General features: G+C 39.7%; 1 protein-coding gene across 4 annotated transcripts in view; it reads left to right on the top strand.

Moving 5' to 3' along the window:
• The window catches only part of Cntn1 (contactin 1), a 289,165-nt gene that overhangs the window by 154,175 nt on the left and 110,723 nt on the right, over positions 1 to 24,267 (top strand). For all 4 annotated transcript variants that reach the window (XM_048366305.1, XM_048366315.1, XM_048366324.1 and 1 more), the window contains 4 exons: positions 7,828 to 7,961; positions 10,960 to 10,992; positions 17,304 to 17,436; positions 23,561 to 23,733. In XM_048366305.1, coding sequence (XP_048222262.1) covers positions 7,901 to 7,961; positions 10,960 to 10,992; positions 17,304 to 17,436; positions 23,561 to 23,733 — 400 coding nt within the window. In that variant the 5' untranslated portion in view covers positions 7,828 to 7,900. The remainder of the gene's footprint in view (positions 1 to 7,827; positions 7,962 to 10,959; positions 10,993 to 17,303; positions 17,437 to 23,560; positions 23,734 to 24,267) is intronic.

The following is a 24,267-nucleotide window of genomic DNA, read 5'->3' as shown; positions in this document are numbered from 1 at the left end:
TAGGCAAGCCATCTACTGCTAAGCCACATACCCAGTCCCAATATGTGAATTATTGATAAAAGAAAAGACAGTCTAGCTTGAAGAGTGCTGCTAGGAGATGGACATTGATGCTCACACCTATAATCCTTGTGTTTCAGGAGGCTGAGATCTGAGGATCAAGGCTAAAAACCAACCCAGGCAGAAAAATCTGAGACTTGTTTCCAATTAACCACTGAAAAGCTGGAAGGGGAGTTGTGGCTCAAGTAGTAGAGCACCGCCCTTGAGTGAAAAAAAAAAATAAGGAATAGCACTTAGGTCCTAAGTTCAAGCCCCAGTACCCTCACACACACACAAATAAATAAATCATAAACTCTCCATTCTAGAATTCAAGATATATCAGTCCAAGCAAACAGAACTGAAACACAATGCATATAATGGGAAGATAAATAAAGAAAAATATAATAATGACAGAAAAACTACTTATGAAAATGCTTAGAGTATTAAGTGGTAACATCCTGGTTTAATTATTTCAGATATACTTCAAATACAAAGAATGAATGGCCACTTAGGTAATTCAAATGAAAATATTGGTTTTGTCTAAAGTTTTATGATTAATTATAGAAACTGTTTTGTCTTAACTATGTAGGTCATTATATCATTCTGCTCTCATGTAAAAATTTAGTTTCACCCTAAATCAAAGTGATTTCAATATCAGTGATAATATAAAATTTAAGGACAGAATTTGAACATTTATATCAACACTTGTGCTTTATTGAATAAGACTAAAGGTCTTTAAATAGCTACTAAGAAAAAGATCTTAAATTAGCCAGGCATCAGTGGCTCATGTCTATAATCCTAGCTAATCAGGAGTCTAAGATATGAGGATCATGGTTCAAAGCCAACCTAGGCAGGTAGGTCCACATCCCCAATTAATCACCAATTAGTTCCCCAACTAACCACCAGAAGAAGAATTGTAGCTTAAGTGGTAGAGTGCTAGCCTTGAGCAAAAAAGCTGAGACAGCACCCAGACTCTGAGTTCAAGCCCCAGAACCAATATGAAAAGAAAACCATAAATTATATATTCATAATTACTTCCCCCCAAATAAGAGAAAAAACATCTGTTCTACAACCTCCAAGTGGCTAATATTTTTATTTAAAAAATTTTTAAATAAGTATCTTTAAGTGCTTGTACAAAGGAGTTGCCATTTAACAACGCAGTTTATGAATATAAGATATCTTTTTAATGTTTGTTTGATTTTTAAATTTTTTTCTTTTTATTATCTTTAAGTAGTTCCACACAGGAGTTGCCATTTAATAAAGCAATATATGAGTATAATATATTTTGATCACTGTTACCCCTTTCACCATTCTCACCCAACCCTCCCCTACCCACTCCTTTCCTCACTTCTTAATTTTGTAGGACGTACATTTGATTCTCACTGCATTCTCCTCCTTTTCTCATTTGTCTATCCCTTTTCCCTTAGTTGTGATATCCTTAAAATCTTGAAGCACACAAAAATTTCTTTAGATTTGTGGTGTTTGTAGTGTGTGTGTGTGTGTGTGTGTGTGTGTGTGAGAGAGAGAGAGAGAGAGAGAGAGAGCGAGAGTTGGAGGACTTGAATACAACTCTCACTTGGCTTTTTTTATTTACAGCTGGTGCTCTACTATGTGAGCCATGCCTCCTGTTCCAGCATTTTTCTGGTTGGGTGAGGATAGGAGTCTCTCAGATTTCTCTGCCTGTGCTGACTTTGTAGTGTGATCTTCATATCTCAGCTTCCTGTGTAGGCAGTTAGGATTTCAGGCTTAGACCATTGACACCTAGCTAAAAGAAATTTTTTTCCTGTGCGAGGTGTGGACATGGCTGAAATCCCAGCTTCTCAGGAAATGAAAACAGAAGGATCAGAGTTTGATGCTATCCTGGGCAAAATTATGACATTCTGTCTCACAAACAAGTCAGGCATGGTGTTGAATGTTTGTAACCCCAGCTACTAAGCACACATATACTCCCAGTTTCTGGGAAGGTGGAGACAAGAAGATCACTGTCCACGGTCCTCCCAGGTAAAAAACGCAAGACTTTATCTGATAAACAAACTAAATCAAATGTAATTACTCTGTGGCTCAAGTAGTAGAGAACATGCCTAACATGTGCAAGGCCTGAATTCAGTACTTGAGACTGCCAACAACAACCCTGCTTTATTTCAACAAGACCTTTAGTATTTCTCCTAAACTTGTAGAGAAAGCAGATGATCTGGCAAGAGAGCAGGCGCCGAAAGCCTCTTGCCAATAGGCACAGCTGCCATTGCTTTCCTTCCCTTATTTTATTTTGCTGGTGAGAGAGGTGATAGGGAAGAATTGTTTTAGATTATATCTGTGGCTCTACTTTACTTTCATTCATTTATCCCTTGCATAAAACAAATTTCTATTATTGAGTGTCAAAATATTATTGTAGCTTAGTCACTTGCAAATAGCTTTACCCAACTCCTACATTCCCTCTGAATTTTTGTCTCATTTGTTCAAAATGTTTACTTGTGGCCACCACTGCAATGTGCTCTTTGAAACTGAAATAAAATATACTATTCTTTTCCTTCCTTCCTTCCTTCCTTCCTTCCTTCCTTCCTTCCTTCCTTCCTTCCTTCCCTCCTTCCATCCTCCCTCCCTCCCTTCCTCTCCTCCTCCTCCTCTTCTTCCTCTTCTTTGTCTTCTTCCTCTTTTTCTTCTTCTTCCTCTTCCTGTCTTCTTTGTCTTTGTCTCATTTTCGTCTTCCTTTTCCTCCTCTTCCTCCTTCCCCCTCCTCTTATATCTCCCCTTAAAATATTGAAACAGAGGGCTATCTTAATTACTAAGATAAGGGGGTTTTGGTTTTTTTTCATGCCTGTAAATGAGGCTTGCACTTAGGACTTTAGTGCTGTCCTTTCACTTTTCCCCTCAAGGCTGATGTTTTACCATTTGAGCCACAGCTCTACTTTGGGGATTTTTACTAGTTATTGGAGGTAAGAATCTCACAGACCTTCCTTCCAGGGCTGGCTTGAAATCACCGTCTTCAAGTCTCAGCCTCCTGTGTAGTTGGGCTTATGGCGTGAGCCACCTGTGCCCAGCTAAGACATAGAGTTTTTAGTTGATCATTTTGTTTTTATGGCTTGACGTAGTACCTAACACATGAGAAGTGATCAGAAGATGCTTGTGGAGTTAATTATGGTGTGATGGCATATCACTGACTGGATTTGAGTCAAAGAGTAAAATAATACTGTTGTATTTTCCCAAAGTCACATTGAATGTTACATTTCTCAGTAAGCCTCACAAATGTTGTCACTTGTGCCTTAAACCATCTGTGTGCTAGAAAAGTTTCCTCATGATGGCTGAGACCAAAGGTAGATTTAGTGAGATGTTTTTGATATTTGTATTCAACTAGACTCAAATGTCTCAAATTTAAGACTTTTCTTCTTTCACCATCTGTGGATCATATAAGCCCTTCATACACTAGGCACTCACTATATGTTGGTTGATCAGACTTGGATTTATTTGATATTATTAAATACACTGATAGGTATTATCAGATGCTATTGAATTCCTTAGATTTTAGGTTTTTCACAATCATGTAATTTTATAAAACAGAGATATATATTCACTCTTGCTGTACTGCCTATATGATTAATACTTGATACAAATTTGAATAAAAAAGATACAGTATTCTATATCACTCCAAGATCACATTGTCAATACAAATCTGAAACTTCAATATCCTGAGTGCTTTGGGATGCAAGAAATAAGGTGTCTTCCCAGTGTCTGTTCTAGGAAGGAAGTCTTTAAAAGGAAGAACATGAAGAACAGAACAATCTTAAAGAACACACAAAATTAATCACCAAAATTGTCAGTGGAATAGACATCTTTCAAATGAAGAGATACATAGAGCCAATAATTACATTTATAAACATTCAATGTCATTAGTAATCAGGGAAATGCAAGCCCAAACTACACTGAGATTCTACCTCATCCTGGTCAGAATGACCACCATCAAGATAAAAAATTCTGATGAAAATGAGGTGGGGGAGGGGGCATAGACTCTTATTCACTGTTGGTGGGAATGTAAATTAGTGCATACACTATTAAAATCAGTATAGAGATGGTTCAAAAACTTAAAAATGCAACTACCATACAATTCTGTTGTATCATTTCTGTGTATTTACCCAAATGAATACAAGTCAGTTTACAATACAGATATCTGCATATCTGTGTTCATCACTGGGCTATTCACCTTGGCTAAGTCATGGAGTCAGTCTAGATTCCCAGTAGTGGATGATTGGAAAATGAAAGTATGGCATATCTACTCATCCATTAAGAAGAATGAAATGATGTCGTTAGCTAGAAAAATGGATAGAACTGGAGCTCATCATGGTGAGTGAAATAAGTCAGTCCCACAATGACAAGTATCATGTTTTGTTTTATTTATTTTTACTAGAAGCTAAGAGAAATAAAATGAAAACAACCAACCAAAACAAACAAACAACAACAACAACAACAACAACAATCTGGTCATGAGAGTAAAGGGAAATTATGAGGAAGGTGACAGGTGAACATGGTCAAAGTACATTCTAAGTAGATTATATGCATGTACAAAAGTTTCATGATTAAATATGTACCAATAAAAAGATAATATTCATGTATCCCTCCCAAAAGTAAATAAAGCATACCAAGATACAACAATTTAAAAAAGAATGGACTATAGTTGTTGGTTGTTGTTTTTTAATAAATAAATAAAGGAACAGAGAGATCTTGAAGAGTCTGGGGAAAAATAAATGAGCAGAATTTTTATAGCCCCAAATGCTTAGGATGAAATATTTTGCTGATATTTTGGTGCAGAGCTATCCTGCAGAAACTTATTGCCTATGTAATTATGAGAGCAAAAGTTCAACCCGTGGCCTTTATGGTCCTGTAATTTTCCTCCACGTCTCTTCCCACTCATCTCCTCAAATAATCCCACAAGGGTAGGCTCTGCAATATGGAACTCCACAATGCTGTCTGAACTTGACTTATCCTTCTCTACTTTATGATCTCATTCTATAAGCTTCTGCTTTCTCCTGCTCTTATGGCTCTGCAGGTCAAATATGGAGCCATGATTTTCTGTTAGTCATTACTCAATGGGTTCATTGAATAGGTGTTGTGCATCCTCAACATGTAAGGCCTTATGCTATGCAATTTATGATAGAGAACAATTAATGATAATATTTGTTCTTGAGGAGCATCTAATTTATAAATTTCCTTATTGAATATTTATTCCTGATATACCAAAACTTATGCTGCTCTTTCCAAGTGTCTGGGTATGGTAGACACTTTAATAAAACATCTATGAAATCAATGAATAATTAAAATTTATTATTCTTTCTTAGGAAGAGTGGTTCATGCCTGTAATCCTACCTACTCAGAACGTTGAGATCTGAGGCTTGAGTTGTACAGCCTGCCTGGGCAGAAAAGTCTCTGAAACTCTTATCTCCAATTAACCACCACAAAATCAGAAGTAGAGCTGTGGCTCAAGTGATGGAGTGCTAGCCTTGAGCAAAAGAGCTCAGAGACAGTGCCCAGACCCTGAGTTCAAGCACACACAAAAATATCAATCTCTATTTTTACATGATTCATTTTTGCATATTCTTCCAAGAAAATTAAAAGTTTCCTAGTCTTAGAATAGCACACATTACATATGGATGGATAAATGGTTTAATTAAACAAAAGTTCATTAATATACATGTATGCTTGAAAAAGTAAATGCTTGTTTAATTTCAAAATAGAGTAAAATAGACGGACACTGGAAAGAAAATTCTCTTGTGCTATTTTGTGAAATAAGGACCACTGGGACAGTCATGTGAAGCTATGATCCTTTGCTTTTATTTAAACAAACAACTGACACATCATGTTTGCTTAGGAAGAATCAGCCTTGTGTATGGCACCTCTCTTCAGCTGCCTGGCACCTCTTAGGCCTAAGAAGATTATCCATCTTAGTCTCTGACATGAATGGGTCCCTTGTTTCAAGACATTAATATACTGTATGACCTGACATAGTGGGGCATGCTATATCTTCAACTTTCCGGAAGTAGAAGCAGTAGGACTGTGAATTTGAGGCCTGGGCTATGGAGAAAAGATCTTGTCTAAAAAAATACACACACGCACACACACACACACACACACACAAATGGATTCCATAGCAATGGAATCCATGCCTACTCTTTCACCTAGAAGACTTGGAGATATTGCATAGCATGCAGAAGCTGCTAAAATCCTGATCCCATGCAGAGGCACAAGAGAGCAAATGGCTTAGAATGGAGCCTCAGTAGGCAGAACGACAGCTGTGATGAAGCCTTTTCATTAGATGTGGGCATCCTACAGGGGAATAATGCCATACAGAGAGGATATTATGGCTCAGGAAGTCTTTAAAGCTCCCTGTATAAATTGAGTGAGCTCTTCCATCTGGCACTGTTTCCTTTTTTTTTTTTTTTTTTTTTTCTAAGCAGGTCTTGTCCTTTTGTGTGTGTGAGAGAGGGCAAGAGTGAAAAAAGTTGCAATGTTCTGCTTCACTGGCATATGAATATTTTTTCTGCTGTCAAATTATTAAATCCCACCTCGACTTACTAGATATGATTCACAGGGAAAGTATCACAGCACACATTTCTTTGAGCCCTCAGATTGATTTAAATTACAGTTGGGCAACAAGAGAAGTTACAAAGCACAAAGAGCTGGTGGTGGCTCTCGTCTAGAATCCTAACTACTCAGGAGACTGAGATCTGATGATCATGCTTTGAAGACAGCCCTGGAAGGATAGTCCATGATACTCTTGTATACAATTAGCCAACAAAAAGACAAGAAAGTGTAGCTGTGGCTCAAGTGGTGGAGCAGTAGCGTTGACTATAAAAGCTCAGGGACAGCGTCCAAGTCCTGAGTTCAAACCCCCAAACCAGTGTGTGTGCGCGTGCGCGTGCGCGCGCGCACACACACACACACACACCATTGGAGCTGGGCACTGGTGGCTCACACTTGTAATCCTAGCTATTCAGGCGGCTGAGATCTGAGGATTGCTGTTCCAAGCCAGGCAGGAAAGTCCATGAGTCTCTTACCATCAGTTCACCCATAAAAAGCTGAAAGTGGAGTTGTGGCTTGAGTGATAACCTAAATCCCAGGCCCTGAGTTCAAGCTCCAGCATGAACACTAAAAATAACAATAAAAATGTATTTCTATCAAATTTGGTGGTTTTTGCAAACCACTAAAGCATAGTGGTGATATATCATCTTTATATATAATGTCTGTGAGTTCACAAAGCATTTACACGTGGGTCTATCTTGAAATGAATCTTTCTACTGGCACTTCATTTAAAAGTTAATCGTCAATTAAAATCATCAATATTGAAATGCCAAAAATTACTGTCTTTGCAGGAAAGAATTAGTATACACTCTGATGAAAAGGAAACAAAACTTAAACTTCAGTGCTCATTCATTGATCAAGACATATTGTGTTCATAAACTGCTATGTTGAATGGCAACTCATTTGTACAACTTCTGAACAATAATTAAAAATAAAAGAATATGAGGATACCTGGGTTCTTGCTAAAGGCTCCTGACACCACTTTCCACTCTTTCCACTACAACATTGTATTTATAAAATAAATGTGTTTAAATAAGCCAAAATTTATTCTACAAACAAAAATATGTCAAACAAAATGCAACTAAAAATGTTACCAAATGATGAACATTGCCTCTCTCTCTCTTTTCCTTTTTCTTCATATCTTCCTTTCCTTCCTTTCCCTTTCTTCCACTCTCTCCCCTTTCTCCCATTTCCACTACTTTTCTTTATTTATTATCGATGCAGGTGTTTAATATCGTCCATCTGCCATAAAGCTACAGCTTCTTTTTCCTCTTTGGAATATTAAACCAAATACAAGATGAAAATGTGGTTGCTGGCCGGTTCTCTTGTTCTATTATCTTTTACAACTTGTCTAGCAGGTAAGAAATAGCCTTATGTTACTCTCCATCAATTATGTCAACACAATAATAATACATGTTTCCACTTCATTTAATTTGTTGTATAAATTTAGAATTCATATTTTCATTTGATACATGGGACACAAATAGATCAATTTTAGTATAGACATTAGTTTTCAAGATGTTTACTTTCAATTAAAATTTAACATAATTTAGTGAGCCTTGTACTGGTAAACATTTAAAATTTGGGTCTCTGTGGGGAGAAGATCTATGAAGTGTAGCATTTGTCTGGTCCTGGGAATAAAACCCAAGGATGATCTATTCACTTACTATCATTTACAGTGGCATTAGGAAGTTGAGCAGCAAGCTGCATGCTCTGGCTCATACCTGTAATCCCAGCTACTCAGGAGGCTGAGATGTGATGACTGAGATTCAAAGCCAGACCAAGAAAATTTGTGAGACTTACCTCCCATTAACCACCAAAAAGCCAGAAGTGGAGGTGTGGCTCAGGAGGTAGGACCAGCCTCAAGTAACAAGCCAAGGGAGAGCAAGAGACCCTGAATTCAAGTCCCAGAACTGGCGCGCACGCGTGCGCGCACACACACACACATACACACACTCAGCAACAAGCTTAACATTATACAATATTCTCACTATCCAGAAAATTTAAACTTAATTACCTTCAAAAGTAAATAGTAAAGAGTGAAATAGTAAATAGCAAAATGTGGTTTGAATTATTAAGTAATAGATTTAAACATGTCTTCTCATTCCTAATATAATTTATTTGTATGTCAGTATAATGTCATTTTTTTTTTTTTTTTTTTTTTTTTGGCCAGTCCTGGGCCTTGGACTCAGGGCCTGAGCACTGTCCCTGGCTTCTTCCCGCTCAAGGCTAGCACTCTGCCACTTGAGCCACAGCGCCACTTCTGGCCATTTTCTGTATATGTGGTGCTGGGGAATCGAACCTAGGGCCTTGTGTATCTGAGGCAGGCACTCTTGCCACTAGGCTATATCCCCAGCCCTGTATGTCAGTATAATGTCATTTTTTATTCTACATTTAATAACTGATTCACTAAATTCCTGAGAGTTAATCATCAGTTCTTGAGGAGTTTTGTTTTGTTTTGGTGCTTGAACTCAGAGGATAGGAGCTGACTCAGTTTTTTTGCTCAAGGCTGGCAGTCTATCGATTGAGCCACAGCTCCACTTCCAGCTTTTTGTTGGTTAACTAGGGATGAAAGTCTTACAGACTTTCTTGCTTGGGCTGGCTTTGAGCCTTGATCCTCAGATCTCAGCCTCCTGAGTAGGCTATAAATACAGATATTTGCCACAGTGCCTGGCTTGAGAGCTCTTTTGAGCAGATACACCACACTATTGAATCTTATACATGTTTCACCAATCTAGTCAATTTTAGGAAGATTATGCTTAAAGTAGTTCATATTTTGTAGCACAAAATAAAGCAATTCTGAGAGCATCCTAGTTGGAGGACCAGTTCATGTTACATTTTTGGCTGCCAAAGAAAATTATGACACACATCTCAGAGGTACTTCCTATAACGACATGTCTGTTATAGTTTTATAAGAAAGTCATGTGTTTTCTGATAATTTTTCTAGCATCCTCATCTCAATGACTTAATTCAGTAAGTCCTTGCTGAGTTGCTTTTCAGGTCAAAGTACAAGGGAGCTCATCCTATCTGACATAGCCTCCTGCTGCTCACATTCATGATGAACATGAGGGACATTCTGCTGTGGTTTCTGTTCATTTATTCATTTGTTTTCCTGGTAACTGGTTTGCTAGCACTCAAATTCTTGCTCAATTTTCTGATACATAGCTAGTGTTCTACTACTTGGGCATGTATCCGTCCTAGATTTTTGCTGGCTAATTAGAGTCTCAAGGGCTGTTATGTCCAAACTGATGTTGAACTGAAATCCTCTGGATTTCAACCTCCTGAATAGCTAGGATTATAGGCATGAGTCTCTGTTATCTAACGTGTGTGTGTGTGTGTGTGTGTGTGTGTGTGTGTGTGTGTGTGTGTGTTGCTACTGGAGCTTAAGCTCAATGCCAGGGCACTCTACCTAAACTTTTCAATTCAAGGCTGGTGTTTTACCACTGAACTACAGCTCCACTTCTGGATTTTTGTTGTCGTTGTTGGGTAATTGGAAATAAGAGTCTCTCAGATTTTTCTGTCTTGGTTGACTTTAACCTGTGATCCTCAGATCTCAGCCTCCTGAATAGCTAGGATTATAAGTGTGATAAATGCTCAACTTTCTTATTTATCTTTAAGTAAATAAAATCGTGTTTTATTTTGGGTGATGAATTTTATTATTTTGATTCCAGAATCTAAAATAAATACTTTTATTAGTACTTAAGAATTTTAATAATGATGTTAAATATCTTTGTGTGGTATAACCACATGTGTGTATAAACATGCATGATATGTATATACATATGTGATATCACTATAATGTAGAAACTAAGCTGGATGCTAGTGGCTCATGCCTGTCATCCTAGCTACTCAGGAGGCTGAGATCTGAGGATAGTAGTTCAAGGCCAGCCTGGGCAGAAGAGTCTTTGTGAAACTCTTATCTCCAAAAAGCTACTCAGAAAAAGCCAGAAATATTGTTGTGGCACAAGTTGTAGAGCACTAGCCTTGAGCAAATGTAGCTTAGGGACAGAGCTCAGGTTCTGAGTTGAAGTCTAGGTCCTGAGTTCAAGAAAAAGAAAAGAAAATATTTTGGTAATATTTGGTAATGTTATTGTCATGACACATAATAAGTGAAATAACATGAAAGTTATTTTAATACTTCCAAAATTCCATACTGATTCTATTTCATGTTTTAGTGCTACAGCTATAGAATGTGACGATGTCATAAACTTCCATACAGATGTGAAGATACTTTATCTCTAATCGTGAAGAGCCAGTATTAATTTTCATTGACTAGCATCTTAGTTATTTTAATAATGTTTGAAATCACAACTCAAATGGCTTTACAATCAAAATTGTTCTTTCTTTTATTTTTAGAGTTTACGTGGCACAGAAGGTATGGTCATGGAGGTAAGTTGATGAGAGGCCAAGCCTTTTTAATAGCTTTCTTCAACTAAATCATAACTTTTATTTTTGTTTTAAAACAAATGGTTACTGCTAGATCAATTGGAAATTTTATCATTTTTTTCCTCTGGTCATATATTTACTTATATTATTTGCAGAGGTGAAAAATCAAGATAAAATAGTATTGTAGTAAATGGAAAACATTGAATGTAAGAAGTATTAATTTTTTCCTATATTCATTTTAACAATGCTATTCTACTAAATTTCCTTATTTCTTTGTTTCAATAGTAAAACAAATCCAGGGCTTTGTACATGCTAGGGAAGCTCTCTACTACTGAACTACAACCCCTCTATGCAACTAAATTTTAAATATTTTAAATATTATAGCAGTACTTAAAATATTAACAATGTGTGTGCATGTGTGTGTGTGTGTGTGTGTGTGTGTGTGTGTGTGTGTGTGTGCGTAGGTACTGGGGCTGGACCTCAGGGCCCAAGATCTGTCCCTTAGCTTTTTCCCTCAAGAGGTGTTCTACCACTTGAGCCACGCCTCTCTCTCTCTATATATATATGTATATATATTATGTATATATGCACATCACCCCCACACAACAATTCATTCATCCATTATAGGACATCTAGTCTGTTTTCACAATTTGGTTATTGTACACTATTCTGTAATGAACATGGGTGTACATGTGCCTTTGCTGTATCCTGTCATGCAACTTTTGAATAAAAGCCCAGGAGTGCTATTGCTGGATCATAGGGTAGCTCTATGTTTAGTATTTTCATCTGAGAAACACAATCAGATTAGCTATGGCAATCCTACACCTGGGAGGTGAGTTCAAGTTTTATGATATCATAGGTAATCAATACACTCTTCTCCATTATTCAGAGGACCAGATCTTCAATTAGTTCATTCTGCCCATCTGTTGCTGTGAGATGTAAGGTGGAGAAAGTCCAAATGAAAACCCTTAATCCAGAAGACAGGAGATTGTCGTCAAAGTGTCTTTTTGTTTTGTTTTGTTTTGTTTTTTGGCCAATCCTGCGCCTTGGACTCAGGGCCTGAGCACTGTCCCTGGCTTCTTTTTGCTCAAGGTTAGCACTCTGCCACTTGAGCCACAGCGCTATTTCTGGCCGTTTTCTATATATGTGGTGCTGGGGAATTGAACCCAGGGCTTTATGTATACGAGGCAAGCATTTTTGCCACTAGGCCATAATCCCAGCCCATCAAAGTGTCTTTTACTAAGCAGAATGTTTTTATTTTAACAATATCCAAATCATCTATTTTTTTCTTTCATGCACTGTATTTCTAGCATTGTGTCTAAAATCTCATTGCTATATCCAAAGCTAGGATCAAGTCAGTAAGTGAAGGGAAGATAGCACCCACTGCAGCTCCCAAGGTGAACATCTGATATGCTTTTCACTGTAGAGAGGGAAAACACATGGGCCAGTCCAGTGCAGAGTGACTTTGGGTTGCACCGGATGGATAACTGGCTCATGCATGCATGTTTTTCTTAACGTTGATGATAAATAACTACATCATCATCATGGTTATAACATAAATATCATGAGGTTAAAATATATTGTGAGCTTTAAATTCCCCTACACAATACTTTTTCCTTTTTAAAATGTTAATGTATTCGGATTTTTAAACTTTTTTAGCTGTTTAAATGAGTTTATACCAAAACTATTACTTCACCACGAGGTAGAACTCTATTCTATTTGTTTCTCCTATTATATTCTGTTCTGTTTTTCTATTCTATTCTTGATGAACTACAAGAAAAAGAATTGTAGAAGTAAAAATTTCTATTAGTTCTTGAACTAACGGAGATAGAAAAAGAAATAATATAGAATAATACAAATAAACATAGAATTCATTTTGCCTATAAGGACAGAATCTAATTATGCCTGTCAAGAATGTGCTTCTCTGCTTCACTTCTGGGGCATTTTTTTATATACTAGGAAGAACAGCACAATCCTCCCCTTGGCCGGTGTTACTAAATTGCGTGAGTCAGAAAAGCTGTCTGATTGGGAGAGATTGGGAAGTGCTTATGAAGTTATCCAACTGGGAAGAAAAATAGCTCATGAGTTTTGTTGTAGATCACAGCAAGGGCATTTCTTTTAGTGATTAGAAATTGAAGTCCTGGGGCTGGGGATATGGCCTAGTGGCAAGAGCGCTTGCCTCGTATACATGAGGCCCCGGGTTCAATTCCCCAGCACCACATATACAGAAAATGGCCAGAAATGGCACTGTGGCTCAAGCGGCAGAGTGCTAGCCTTGAGCAAAAAGAAGCCAGGGACAGTGCTCAGACCCTGAGTCCAAGCCCCAGGACTGGCCAAAAAAAAAAAAAAAAAAAAAGAAATTGAAGTCCTGATTATCTGGGAAATGGGTTCATTCATCATTTCCCTTTTATGTGTTGTTACATCCTCCAAGGCCAGGAAAACAGCAGGATTGTCAGTAACGTTATTACAAGTGAAGCAGGAAGCATTATAGACATTTCTGGTTTTCCCAGCCTCAAGAGTAATGTGCAACTTGAAGCACTCAAGGTCAAGACTCAAAATCATTAGTAGACATCAGGGCTTCAGTGGCTCACCCCTGTAATCCTAGCTACTCAGGAAGCTGATATCTAAAGCCAGCCCATTCAGGAAAGTCTGTGAGACTCTTATCTCCAATTAACTAGCAAAAAGCCAGAAGTTGATCTGTGGCTCATGAGGTAGAGCACCAGCCTTGAATGAAAACTAATGTATATGATTTCATTGGAGCTGGCAGCTCAAGTGGTAGTGCCACAAATTTGTGCCACTGAGTTCAATCCCTAGTACTACCAAAATCAAAATAAGCTCGTAAAAGATCAGCAAATTCATGAGAATGCCTGAAAAATCAGCATGTATTTATTACTAACTCAAAGTCAGACACAGCTGTCTTCTATGCATTGTCACAAAATAATTCTACCCATAACTTTAGGAGATAGATTTGGATATCTCCATTTTGTAAGAGGTGGGGCATGGCACCCAGGCAACTGTGAAGGGACACAATGCAACTGTTAAGGGCAGCAGGTCTCTCAGCTTCAAGGTTGATGTTAGAAAAGATCAAAAGCAATCATCAGAGGCAGAAATCTGAGTATCATGTTTCAAAGCCAGCCCAGGCAGACCTATAGGCAGAGTCTATAGGACTCTTATCTTCAGTTACCCAGCAAAAAGCTAGAAGTGGTAAAGCAACCAGCCTTGAGGGAAAAAAAGCCTCCCTCCCAATTCCTCCCACGTTAGTGACATGTATGTGATCCCTACTCTTGATTCTGTGTCCTGTCCTTGCTCCTTCCTGTGGGGAGGGACAGGTTGTCAGCACAATGCTTCTCAATGTGAGTGGGTGTGTCTGCAATGAGCTACAGACCCGATCATCCCATGCCAGACTCACATAACTTGTTTATAAGTCATTAAAGATGTTGCTGGCTTCAAATGCTGCTCATATGTTTAGGAAAACCATAAACAAGAATAGACCTAGGAGAAAGATTGCTTTTCCCAGAGCTTCTAGAAAATCACTTATTTATTCATTCTCTCTTTCTTTTAAAAAAATCTTAAAAGAAAATATCCATGGCAGTACCAGAGTTTAAATTCAGAACACTGTGATTGTTAGGCAGAGGCCTCTGCTTGAGTTATTCCTTCAGCCTATTTCTGCATCATTGGTTGTTTTATGATCTTGGGCTTTGTTTTTAGTCCTGGATTATGATTCTTTCCCTTATGCCTCCCCATGTCCACGGAGATGACAAATGTATACCACCACACCCCACCATTGAGATGGAGTCCCATGCTTTTATGCCCAAGCTAGCCTTGAACCATGATCTCCATATCTTTACCTTCTAAGCAGCTAGGATTGCAGGCTTGAGCCACTGTGCCTGGCTCATGCTATAAAATCTTTAAATATCCGTGTGGCCCAGGCAGCTAGCTATGAGAAGGTCATGTAGAGATTAAAGAGACCCAGGTCCCCAAGAACTGGCAATGTAGTAGGATGGAAAATTCCACCAAGAATCAAAATAGGCTATAACCACGCTCAGCTGTGGTCTCCACTCAGCCCTGCTTGGGCAGTAAAGACACTTGCACATCCCCCATTGCTGTATATTGACCATAGTCAAGTTGCCCTACAATAGTCCAGATGCCCTACCATAAATGAATGGACCAAGACTGTTGGGGTCTCAGCTCCTAGCACTCTCCCGGCCTGTGGGAGAGACGGGGAAGCTTGCCCCAACCAGGGGCGGGCCAAGAAAGGAGAAGGGTCAACGGACCACCTGCACCCGGCGCCCCCTCTCCGGAGGACAATCAGACAGGAGTCTGGGAGGAAATGTCTGTGCATGCCTTGCTTTATTGAAAGAGCTCCGCTCTTAAATAGGTCAGAGAGCGGCAGGAAAGGGCGGGAGGTGTACATGCACCTATCTAGGGACTGTGAAGGGAGGCCTGAGCTGTCCGTTAAGGGTGGAGGGCCGAGGGACCAATCCTAAGAGGCAGCCTAATTCTACGTCACAGCCCACAGAACTGCCTCCGGGTTCATCACCAGGTGCCATCTTGGCCACACGTGGTCCCAGGGCTGGGAGGCGGGGCCAGCTAGAACCGCCTTTCCGGGTTCTGCGTAATAGCTATGCTGCCCCAGGGCTGGAAGACAGGCTTGGCCAACTAATTGCCTCTTAATGTTGCAAGGCATCCGGGCGTGCCCCACACAAGACAACTGTACATATAAAACGTCCATCACACGTATAAAATGGGCTTTTACCCACCCATCAGGAAGAATGACATTATGAAGTAAGTAAATCAGCAGTCCCAGAGTGACAAAGGACACAAATTTTCTTTCATATGTGGAAGTTAGAAATACATTATAAACATATGTAAAAATACAGGGTCATATGCATGGTGTGTGTGTGTGTGTGTGTGTGTGTGTGTGTGTGTGTGTGACTTAAGTATGGTATATATAAAAGAGTGTTGGGGATTCAGCTTGGCCTTGAAGGGGGAAGAGCAATGAGAGCACTCCCGAGACGCCTCCCTTCCCCCAGCCCTGGGGCAGTGTGGAAGTTAGCCACACCTATCTCCTTCTGGGTCCGGAACCAGAAGGAGTAGCCTTGAGACCAGCCCCCAACTTCTCACCAGTGAGCACGTGTGCCCCCCTTTCGTGGGCTTTGCCCAGAGGGTGGGACTATGGGAAGTTACGTTAGCCCATGAGGGGGTCCTAGGGAGCTGCTCTTGGACAGACAAGCTCGCTGGCCTATCGCCAGTTCCTGGTCTATCACCCCTTTTCTTGTCATCATTGCCACATAACTGTTAGCCCCTCCCTTATTAAACCAGATTGCTCTTTGAAGCCTTCTCCGAGACCGGTGCGTGCTTGACTTTCTTGGTGGGTATTAAGAAAGGAGGAAGGGGTCTTGTTTGGCCACATGCAACTGAGGCTTGCCCGTGTCCCTTCACTCCACCTTGGCTGCCCGCAGGTCAGGCGCCCAGGGGAGAGGGTGAAAAGGGGAGCACTGATAAGGGAGTAAACTTAGCATCCCTGGACCCAGGGCAGGTAAATCTAGCCTGGCAAAAGAGGATTCCAAAGGTGTAACTCCTTGGAGCAACTAACTTTCTGCTTAGCAAAATGAACTCCAGGAAGCTGGCACATGTGTTGTTCGGGGTTGACTGAGGTCAAGGTTTGTGAGAACAGAAAAATGAAGAGAGGAAGGATTGGCAAATGCAGTCATAATATTCAATGGACATATGTGAAAAGGGAACCAGGTAACTTGAGGGGCTGGGAAAGCTGGAAGAGATGATAGATGAATTAATCAAGATGCATTGTACTCATGAACTGATATATTGAATTGAAACCCCTTTGTGAAACTATTTAAAGAGAATTTAAAATCATATCACAGCTGGTGTGCTAAGCACCACAACCTGTAGAAGGAGCAATAGGAACATACAAGAGGGTCAGCTGGAGCCAGCAGGCATGAAAGAAACTGTATGAAGAAGTCTATGGCTACAGGATCACACAGCTTTCTACAGGAGGAGATCGGGAAAGCATATGCAAAGGCCCAGAGGCATGAAAGCCTGGTTTGATTGAGAAACTGTGCATACATAGTTAACCATGGCCACCCAAGGAAGTGATCAGAGAAAAGCAAACGAAGGGTTTTGAATGAAGAACTGAGTCTTTTTCATCAGGATCTCGAAGGCAGTGTCTTTGTTTCTGATTAAAATTGAGAGATTCTGTGTTTCTGACGTTTTAAAAATGACTTTTGGATGTCTCTAAATTTTTCTTTGCCTGATAAAAACAGCATTACATAAAAGAATTTTATTTTGTCTTGCAGTTTCTGAAGAAGACAAAGGATTTGGCCCAATTTTTGAAGAGCAACCAATCAATACCATTTATCCAGAAGAATCGCTGGAAGGAAAAGTCTCACTCAACTGCCGGGCAAGAGCTAGCCCTTTTCCAGTTTACAAGTAAGTGCCTTGCTCTTCTCTTGGGAATGGAGAGTTGGATGGAAAACTGCTGCTCAACCTCAATGAGCTTGTCCTATAAAGAAACCAGGTAGAGACAGTCACATAAATACAGACATACATGCTACTAACCAACATTGTCTGATACTCTGGCTTTTCTGTGGGTGCTGGTACTGGGGCTTGACCTCAGGGCCTGGACACTGTCCCTGAGCTGTTTTTCCCAAGGCTAACATTCTACCAGTAAAACCACAGTGCCACTTCTAGCTTTTTTGGTAGTTAATTGGAGCTGAGTCTCACAGATTTTCCTGCTGGGCTTTGCACCATGATTCACAGATCTCAACCTCCTGATTAGCTAGGATTATAGGCATGAGCCACCAGTTTCTTGCAGTAGCTTTACTTAAAAATATGAACATACTGCCTTATGTATGAAACTGTAACCTCTCTATATATCACTTTGACAATAAATAAATTAATTAAAAAATAAAAATATGAATATAATTCACTTTCTACTTCACACGTGGGTAATGACATTGGACACCATTCCAAAATTATCTAATGAAGACAATGCTTTTAAGCATGCAAAAGCTATATGAGGTGTGCTTGCTTGCAAGATTTAGTTCAATGAAGGAGTAAATTTTACCTTGCTGAGAAAATTTAAATAAATTCAATACATGTCCTACTAAACTAAAAAAATAGGAAAAATGATGGAGAAATAGGTGATAATATTCAAAGGGATGGTGTCTATCTTTGTCAAATGGCAACTCCCTTGTACAACTATTTAATAAAAATATTTTTAAGGCTGGGGATATAGCCTAGTGGCAAGAGTGCCTGCCTCGGATACACGAGGCCCTAGGTTCGATTCCCCAGCACTACATATATAGAAAACGGCCAGAAGCGGCGCTGTGGCTCAAGTGGCAGAGTGCTAGCCTTGAGCGGGAAGAAGCCAGGGACAGTGCTCAGGCCCTGAGTCCAAGGCCCAGGACTGGCCAAAAAAAAAAAAAAAAAAACCAAAAATATTTTTAAAAGAAAAAAAGCTATATGAAAAAAATTCATGACTTAAACACACACACACAAATTGTGGGTAATATTTCTGTATTAACTAAATGTCAAAAACTTGCAGAGATAATTTCAGAAAGCATTTCCCTTTTCAATAATCACAAATTTATTTATATTTACATTTTAAAAATATTTCTGTTTGTTACGGAGTCCGGGGTGGGGGTGTTCCATGTCCCCGCAAGAGTCTATCACTCAGAGACAGTCTCAAGCAAAAAGATGGGTTTCTTGGGGGAACAAAAAGCAAACTGCCTGGCCATGGACATAGCACAGACTCGGGAACTGAAACTATGCCCCTGAAAAGCGGTCTGACCGGCCAGGGACACAGTGCAGACTCGGGAGCTGCCACCGGCCCCCGAGCAGCCCTCAAATTGGAGTTTATAAAGGTAAAAGCATGGCACAGATGTGGTTGACGCAGCGGGTAGAGCAAGCAACAAACAAGTTAATGAAGCCATTTACAGAAGCAGAATTTTGGGGTCAGGTTGACCTAATAATCAAGATGGAGTCAGCTCTATTCCCCCCAACATTTCCTACCATGCTTCCCTAATCAAGATGGAGTCAGCCCTACAACACTGTTGAAATATATCTATAGAAATAGCTTTATAGAAATATATCTTTCTACCAACCCAGATGCCCCTCAGTAGACGAATGGATCAGGAAAATGTGGTACATATACACAATGGAATTTTATGCCTCTATCAGAAAGAATGACATTGCCCCATTTGTTAGGAAATGGAAGGACTTGGAAAAAATTATACTAAGTGAAGTGAGCCAGACCCAAAGAAACATGGACTTTATGGTCTCCGTTATTGGGAATAATTAGTACAGGTTTAGGCAAGTCATAGCAGAGCATCACAAGAGCCCAATAGCTATACCCTTATGAACACATAAGATGATGCTAAGTGAAATGAACTCCATGTTATGGAAACGATTGTTATATCACAGTTGTCACTACTTTCAACGTCCCATCTGTATCTGTAGCTTCTATTATTGATGAGGTTCTTGTATCACCTTCCTGTGGTTGTACTTACACTATCTCTGTAATCTTATCTAAGTATATTGGAAACTGTGTATACTGGTATTGGAACTAGGAAATTGAAAGGGAATACCAAAATTGAGAGACACAGGGTAAAAAAAAGACAAACAACTACAAAAGCAATACTTGCAAAACTGTTTGGTGTAAGTGAACTGAACACCTCGGGGGGGGGGGGGAAGGGAAAGTGGGAGGAGGGAGTGGGTATGAGGGACAAGGTAACAAACAGTACAAGATATGTATCCAATGCCTAACGTATGAAACTGTAACCTCTCTGTACACCAGTTTGATAATAAAAATTTGCAAAAAAAAGAAATATATCTTTCTTTTTTTCTGGGTTCCATATTTATGTTATTTATAAAAAATAGCTGTATAAAAAGTAATGTTGGGGTTAGGCAGTAGTGACTCACACCTGTGTAATCCTACCTACTGAGGAAGATGAGATCTGAGGATTGAGGTTCAAAGCCAGCGTGGCCAGAAATGTCCAACTAACCAACAACAACAGAAGCAAACACAAGTGGAGCTGTGGCTCAGTAAGTAGAGTGCCAGTCTTGAATGAAAAGACCAAGGGACATTCCCCAGTCCCTGAGTACCAGAGCATTCCCCAGTACCAGAGCGGCGCGCACGCACACACACACACACACGCACACACACACACACACGATTTTCTGCTTCATCTGAAGCAGATTCAAAAAGAAGTATATTAACAGTATCTATTCTGATACAAAGTAAGATTCAAAAATAAGCCTAATACCAGTGGGTTTGAATTTCATGAAGACAAAGCAAGTGATTGACAGGGAAATGGAGGCTCTAGTGGCTTCATGTCACTTGGCTTAATTGAAGGTTGTCACTCAATAAGGTTGATTTAAATAGTAGATTTTTTTTTTCCTGGGTAGAAAAATAGCATGCTATTGTAAAAAAAAAAAAAAAAACACAAAAAAACCCCCACCAAAGTTATTATCACAGAATCTCCTCCTATCCCCATTTCAATTTGTATTCATTTTCTCTTGCCTTTGGATATAATTTTTTTTACATCTTAAAATAAAGCATGCACTTAGGTGCAAAATCACCATGCCTTTAAAATTATTTTTATGGTTTCAATTTCATGCATGGAAGTGTAATATAAATTATAAGTAATACATTGGTTCTAAAAGTATTCAATGGCCTAGACTAATTTCTACCCTCAAAGTGTTAAAAAACAACCCATGCACAGCCTTAGTTTTTGACTAGTATCACCAGAAGGGTTATGGAGGAAAGAGATCTAACCTAAAACAATTTCACAGGAGAAGAAGCAATTCTGAGTAAGTAAATTGGTGTGTTGGATTTAATAACTTGTAGAGAGATCTAGGATTGAAACTCAGTCAAAACTTCTAAAGAAGTATATAATCTTTGAGGTATTTATGCATAGAAGCAGATTGGTAGAGTCTCATAAGCTGTTTCAGTGATACTTACTCTGTGACACGCATCCAAGGAACCTGAGAACATCAGCTATCAACCAGAGACCAGCACAGGATAGTCTCAGAGAATGTTCTAGAAATACAACTTGAACAAGGCTATTCCCCTTGCTGTCTCTTTCCTAACTGTCAGAGACAGTAAGAGAAAAACTTTGACTCTCTCCCCTAGGCAACACCAGCTTGGAGGTCCCCAGGCTCCTTTCCCTCTTCCCCCCACATCTTCCTCCATCTCTTCCTCCCTCCCTTCCTCCCTCCCTTCTTTCTCTCCCTCTCCCTCTTTTCCTTTCCTCTCCTCCCTTTCCCTCTCCCCTCTCCTCTTTCACCCTACTCTTCCTTCCTCCCTGCCCCCTTTTCTTCGTCTTTCCCTCCCTTCATCCCTTTCTCCTCTCCCTTCTTCCCTTCCTTTCCTGCCCTACTCTCCTCTCCCTCTCCTCCTACTCTTCTCTCTCCTCTCCTTTCCCTCCTCCCTTCTCCACCTCCTCCTCCCTTTCCTCCCCTCCCCTTCCCTCCTTTTGTCTTATTGCTATCAAATTCAGGATATATTCTAAACAAAGTTGAATATCCAGTGATCCACCCGCCCAGCTCTCTATGTTATGTACAGCACCTCAGGATGACTTTTTAAAAAAGTATGCAAGCTTTCATCTTAACTGAAAAAGCATTTTCTGCTCAAACCTAACACACTCATTGTGTGTGTGTGTGTGTGTGTGTGTGTGTGTGTGAGAGAGAGAGAGAGAGGGGGGGGGATGGGGAGAGGGAAGGGGAAGGGTATGTGGGCTTGAACTCAGGGCCTCAAGCTCCTGCTTAACTTTTTCAGCTTAGGACCAGTACTCTACCACTGGCACCATAGCTCTACTTCCTGTTTCTTTTCTTTTCTGGTTAATTGAAGATAGAATATTAGATTTGTTTGTTTAGGCTGGCTCCAACTGGAGTCTTTTGATCTCTTACAGGTGTGAGCCATAGGCATTGATAAAACTGTTTTCTATATATCTTCTCACCAGCTCTTAGAAAAAATCAGATCTGGTTTCTAAGCAATTTATTTGTAATTTAATCCCCATCAGTTACTGGTATGATTACCTATATTGCATCTCACCAACATTGTTAGATTTATTTATTTATTTATTTATTTTTTTGGCAAGTCCTGGGCCTTGGACTCAGGGCCTGAGCACTGTCCCTGGCTTCCTTTTGCTCAAGGCTAGCACTCTGCCACTTGAGCCACAGCGCCACTTCTGGCCGTTTTCTGTATATGTGGTGCTGGGGAATTGAACCCAGGGCCTCATGTACACCAGGCAAGCTCACTTGCCACTAGGCCATATCCCCAGCCCAACATTGTTAGATTATATGGTGAGGGAAAAATCCCTTTGCCTAAAGTAATTCTTAAGTGATACGAAAAGGTACCAGCGCTCAAGGCTAAGGAAAATCAGATTTTACCAGTTTATTTGTGACTTGGAATTAAAAAAACAAAAAGCAAAACAATTTTTGTCATTTTCAAATTGTGTGAGCACCTCCTAGTGGTCAAAATATGCCACTCACTGAGCTGAAGCCTGATCCCAATTAGTTTTATTGAAAATTTTCTTATTTAGAGTAACAAACAGTACAAGAAATGTACCCAAGGCCTAACATATGAAACTGTAACCTCTCTGTACATCACTTTGAAAATAATAAGAAATAAATAAAAAAGAATAAGCTATTGCAAGTTTATACTTTACTTCTGTCTGCGATATGCTTTTAATATTCTACATAGCTTATCTATCTCTGTATAAAACCATCCCATCGATTTCTCTGAATTATAACCCTTGTGTATTCACTAAGGAGTCACTTCATAAATTGGGCATCAATGGCTCACCCTGTAACCCTATCTGTTCAGTAAGTTGAGATTGGAGGATCATGATTTGAAACCAGCCCAGGCAGGAATGTCCATTAGGCACTTATCTCCAATTAATCACCAAAAGGCCAGAAGTGGAACTGTCTCTGGAACTGTACAGTGTCAGCCTTGGACAAAAGAGCTAAGAGACAGTGCCCAGGGTCTAAATTCAAGACCCAGTATTGGTGGTAAAAAAGGGGAGGAGTTAATTCTTGTAATAAAATTCAAAACATTTGTTATTTAGGATGTTTCCATTTAAAAAGAGTAAATATGTCATGCAGTTTAACATTGACCTTTCTATAGCTTAGGTAAATTATAAATCGTGAGCTTTTATTTTGAGAATTAAGTTGTGAAGGAATATCAACCTTCATTATTTACTTAACCATTTAAAATTTTTATTTACTGTATTGTATTTTTTGTACTTTATTAATTTATTTTGTGCTGGTACTGGGGTTTAAACTCTGCAATGGGGCACTGTCTCTCAGCTTTGTTACTCAAGGTTGGCCCTCTACCACTTGAGACACATCTCAACTTTCAGCTTTTTTGTTCTCTTTTCACTGACTCTCCTGCCCAGGCTGGCCTCACATCTTGGTCTTTAGGCCTCAGCCTCTTGAGTAGCTAGGATTACAGGTATAAGTCACCAGGATAACTCTACTAATTACTCAGTATTAGTCTAGTCAAACTTCCAGGCCTTGTGATTTTCGCTTGTACTGTATTTTTTCCTAGGTGGAGAATGAATAATGGGGACGTGGACCTGACGAGTGACCGGTACAGCATGGTGGGTGGAAACCTTGTCATCAACAACCCTGACAAGCAGAAAGACGCTGGCATATATTACTGCTTGGCCTCAAATAACTATGGGATGGTCCGGAGTACAGAGGCAACCCTGAGCTTTGGGTGTAAGTTAAATAGCTTTTATAACAGGGTAGGTTCATTTTGATGAAGTGAAAATTAGATGTCTTTTCATTATGGATGAAAATATTAATAATCTGGAGGATTTTGTCTTTGACAATCAACTCTTTGGGCTTTTCCCTTGTATTCTAAATCCCTCTGTGACTCATGCCTCTAATCCTAGCTACTCAGGAGGCTGAGATCTGAAGGTTGTAGTTCCAAGCCAGCCTGGGTAGAAAAGTCTGTGAGTCTCTTATAGACTCAGCAAAAAAGGTAGAAGTGGAGTTGTGGCTCAAGTGGTAGGGCACCAGACTGGAGTGATAAAACCATAGGAGGGCACAAGGCGCTGAGATCAGTCCTCAGTACACAAAAATTAATTTAAAAAAATAGCTGACCAGGAGTGGCTCACACTTGTAATCCAAGTTACTCAGGAGGCTGAGATCTGAGGATCACAATTTGAAGCCAGCCTGGGCAGGAAAGTCCATGAGACTCTTCTCTCCAGTTGATCACAGAGAAAGCTGGAAGTGGCTCTGTGGCTCAGT

The sequence above is a fragment of the Perognathus longimembris genome, chromosome 1, assembly GCF_023159225.1.
Source record: "Perognathus longimembris pacificus isolate PPM17 chromosome 1, ASM2315922v1, whole genome shotgun sequence".
In the NCBI taxonomy this organism is placed as follows: Eukaryota; Metazoa; Chordata; class Mammalia; order Rodentia; family Heteromyidae; genus Perognathus; species Perognathus longimembris.
This window is presented reverse-complemented; position numbering and strand designations above follow the sequence as displayed.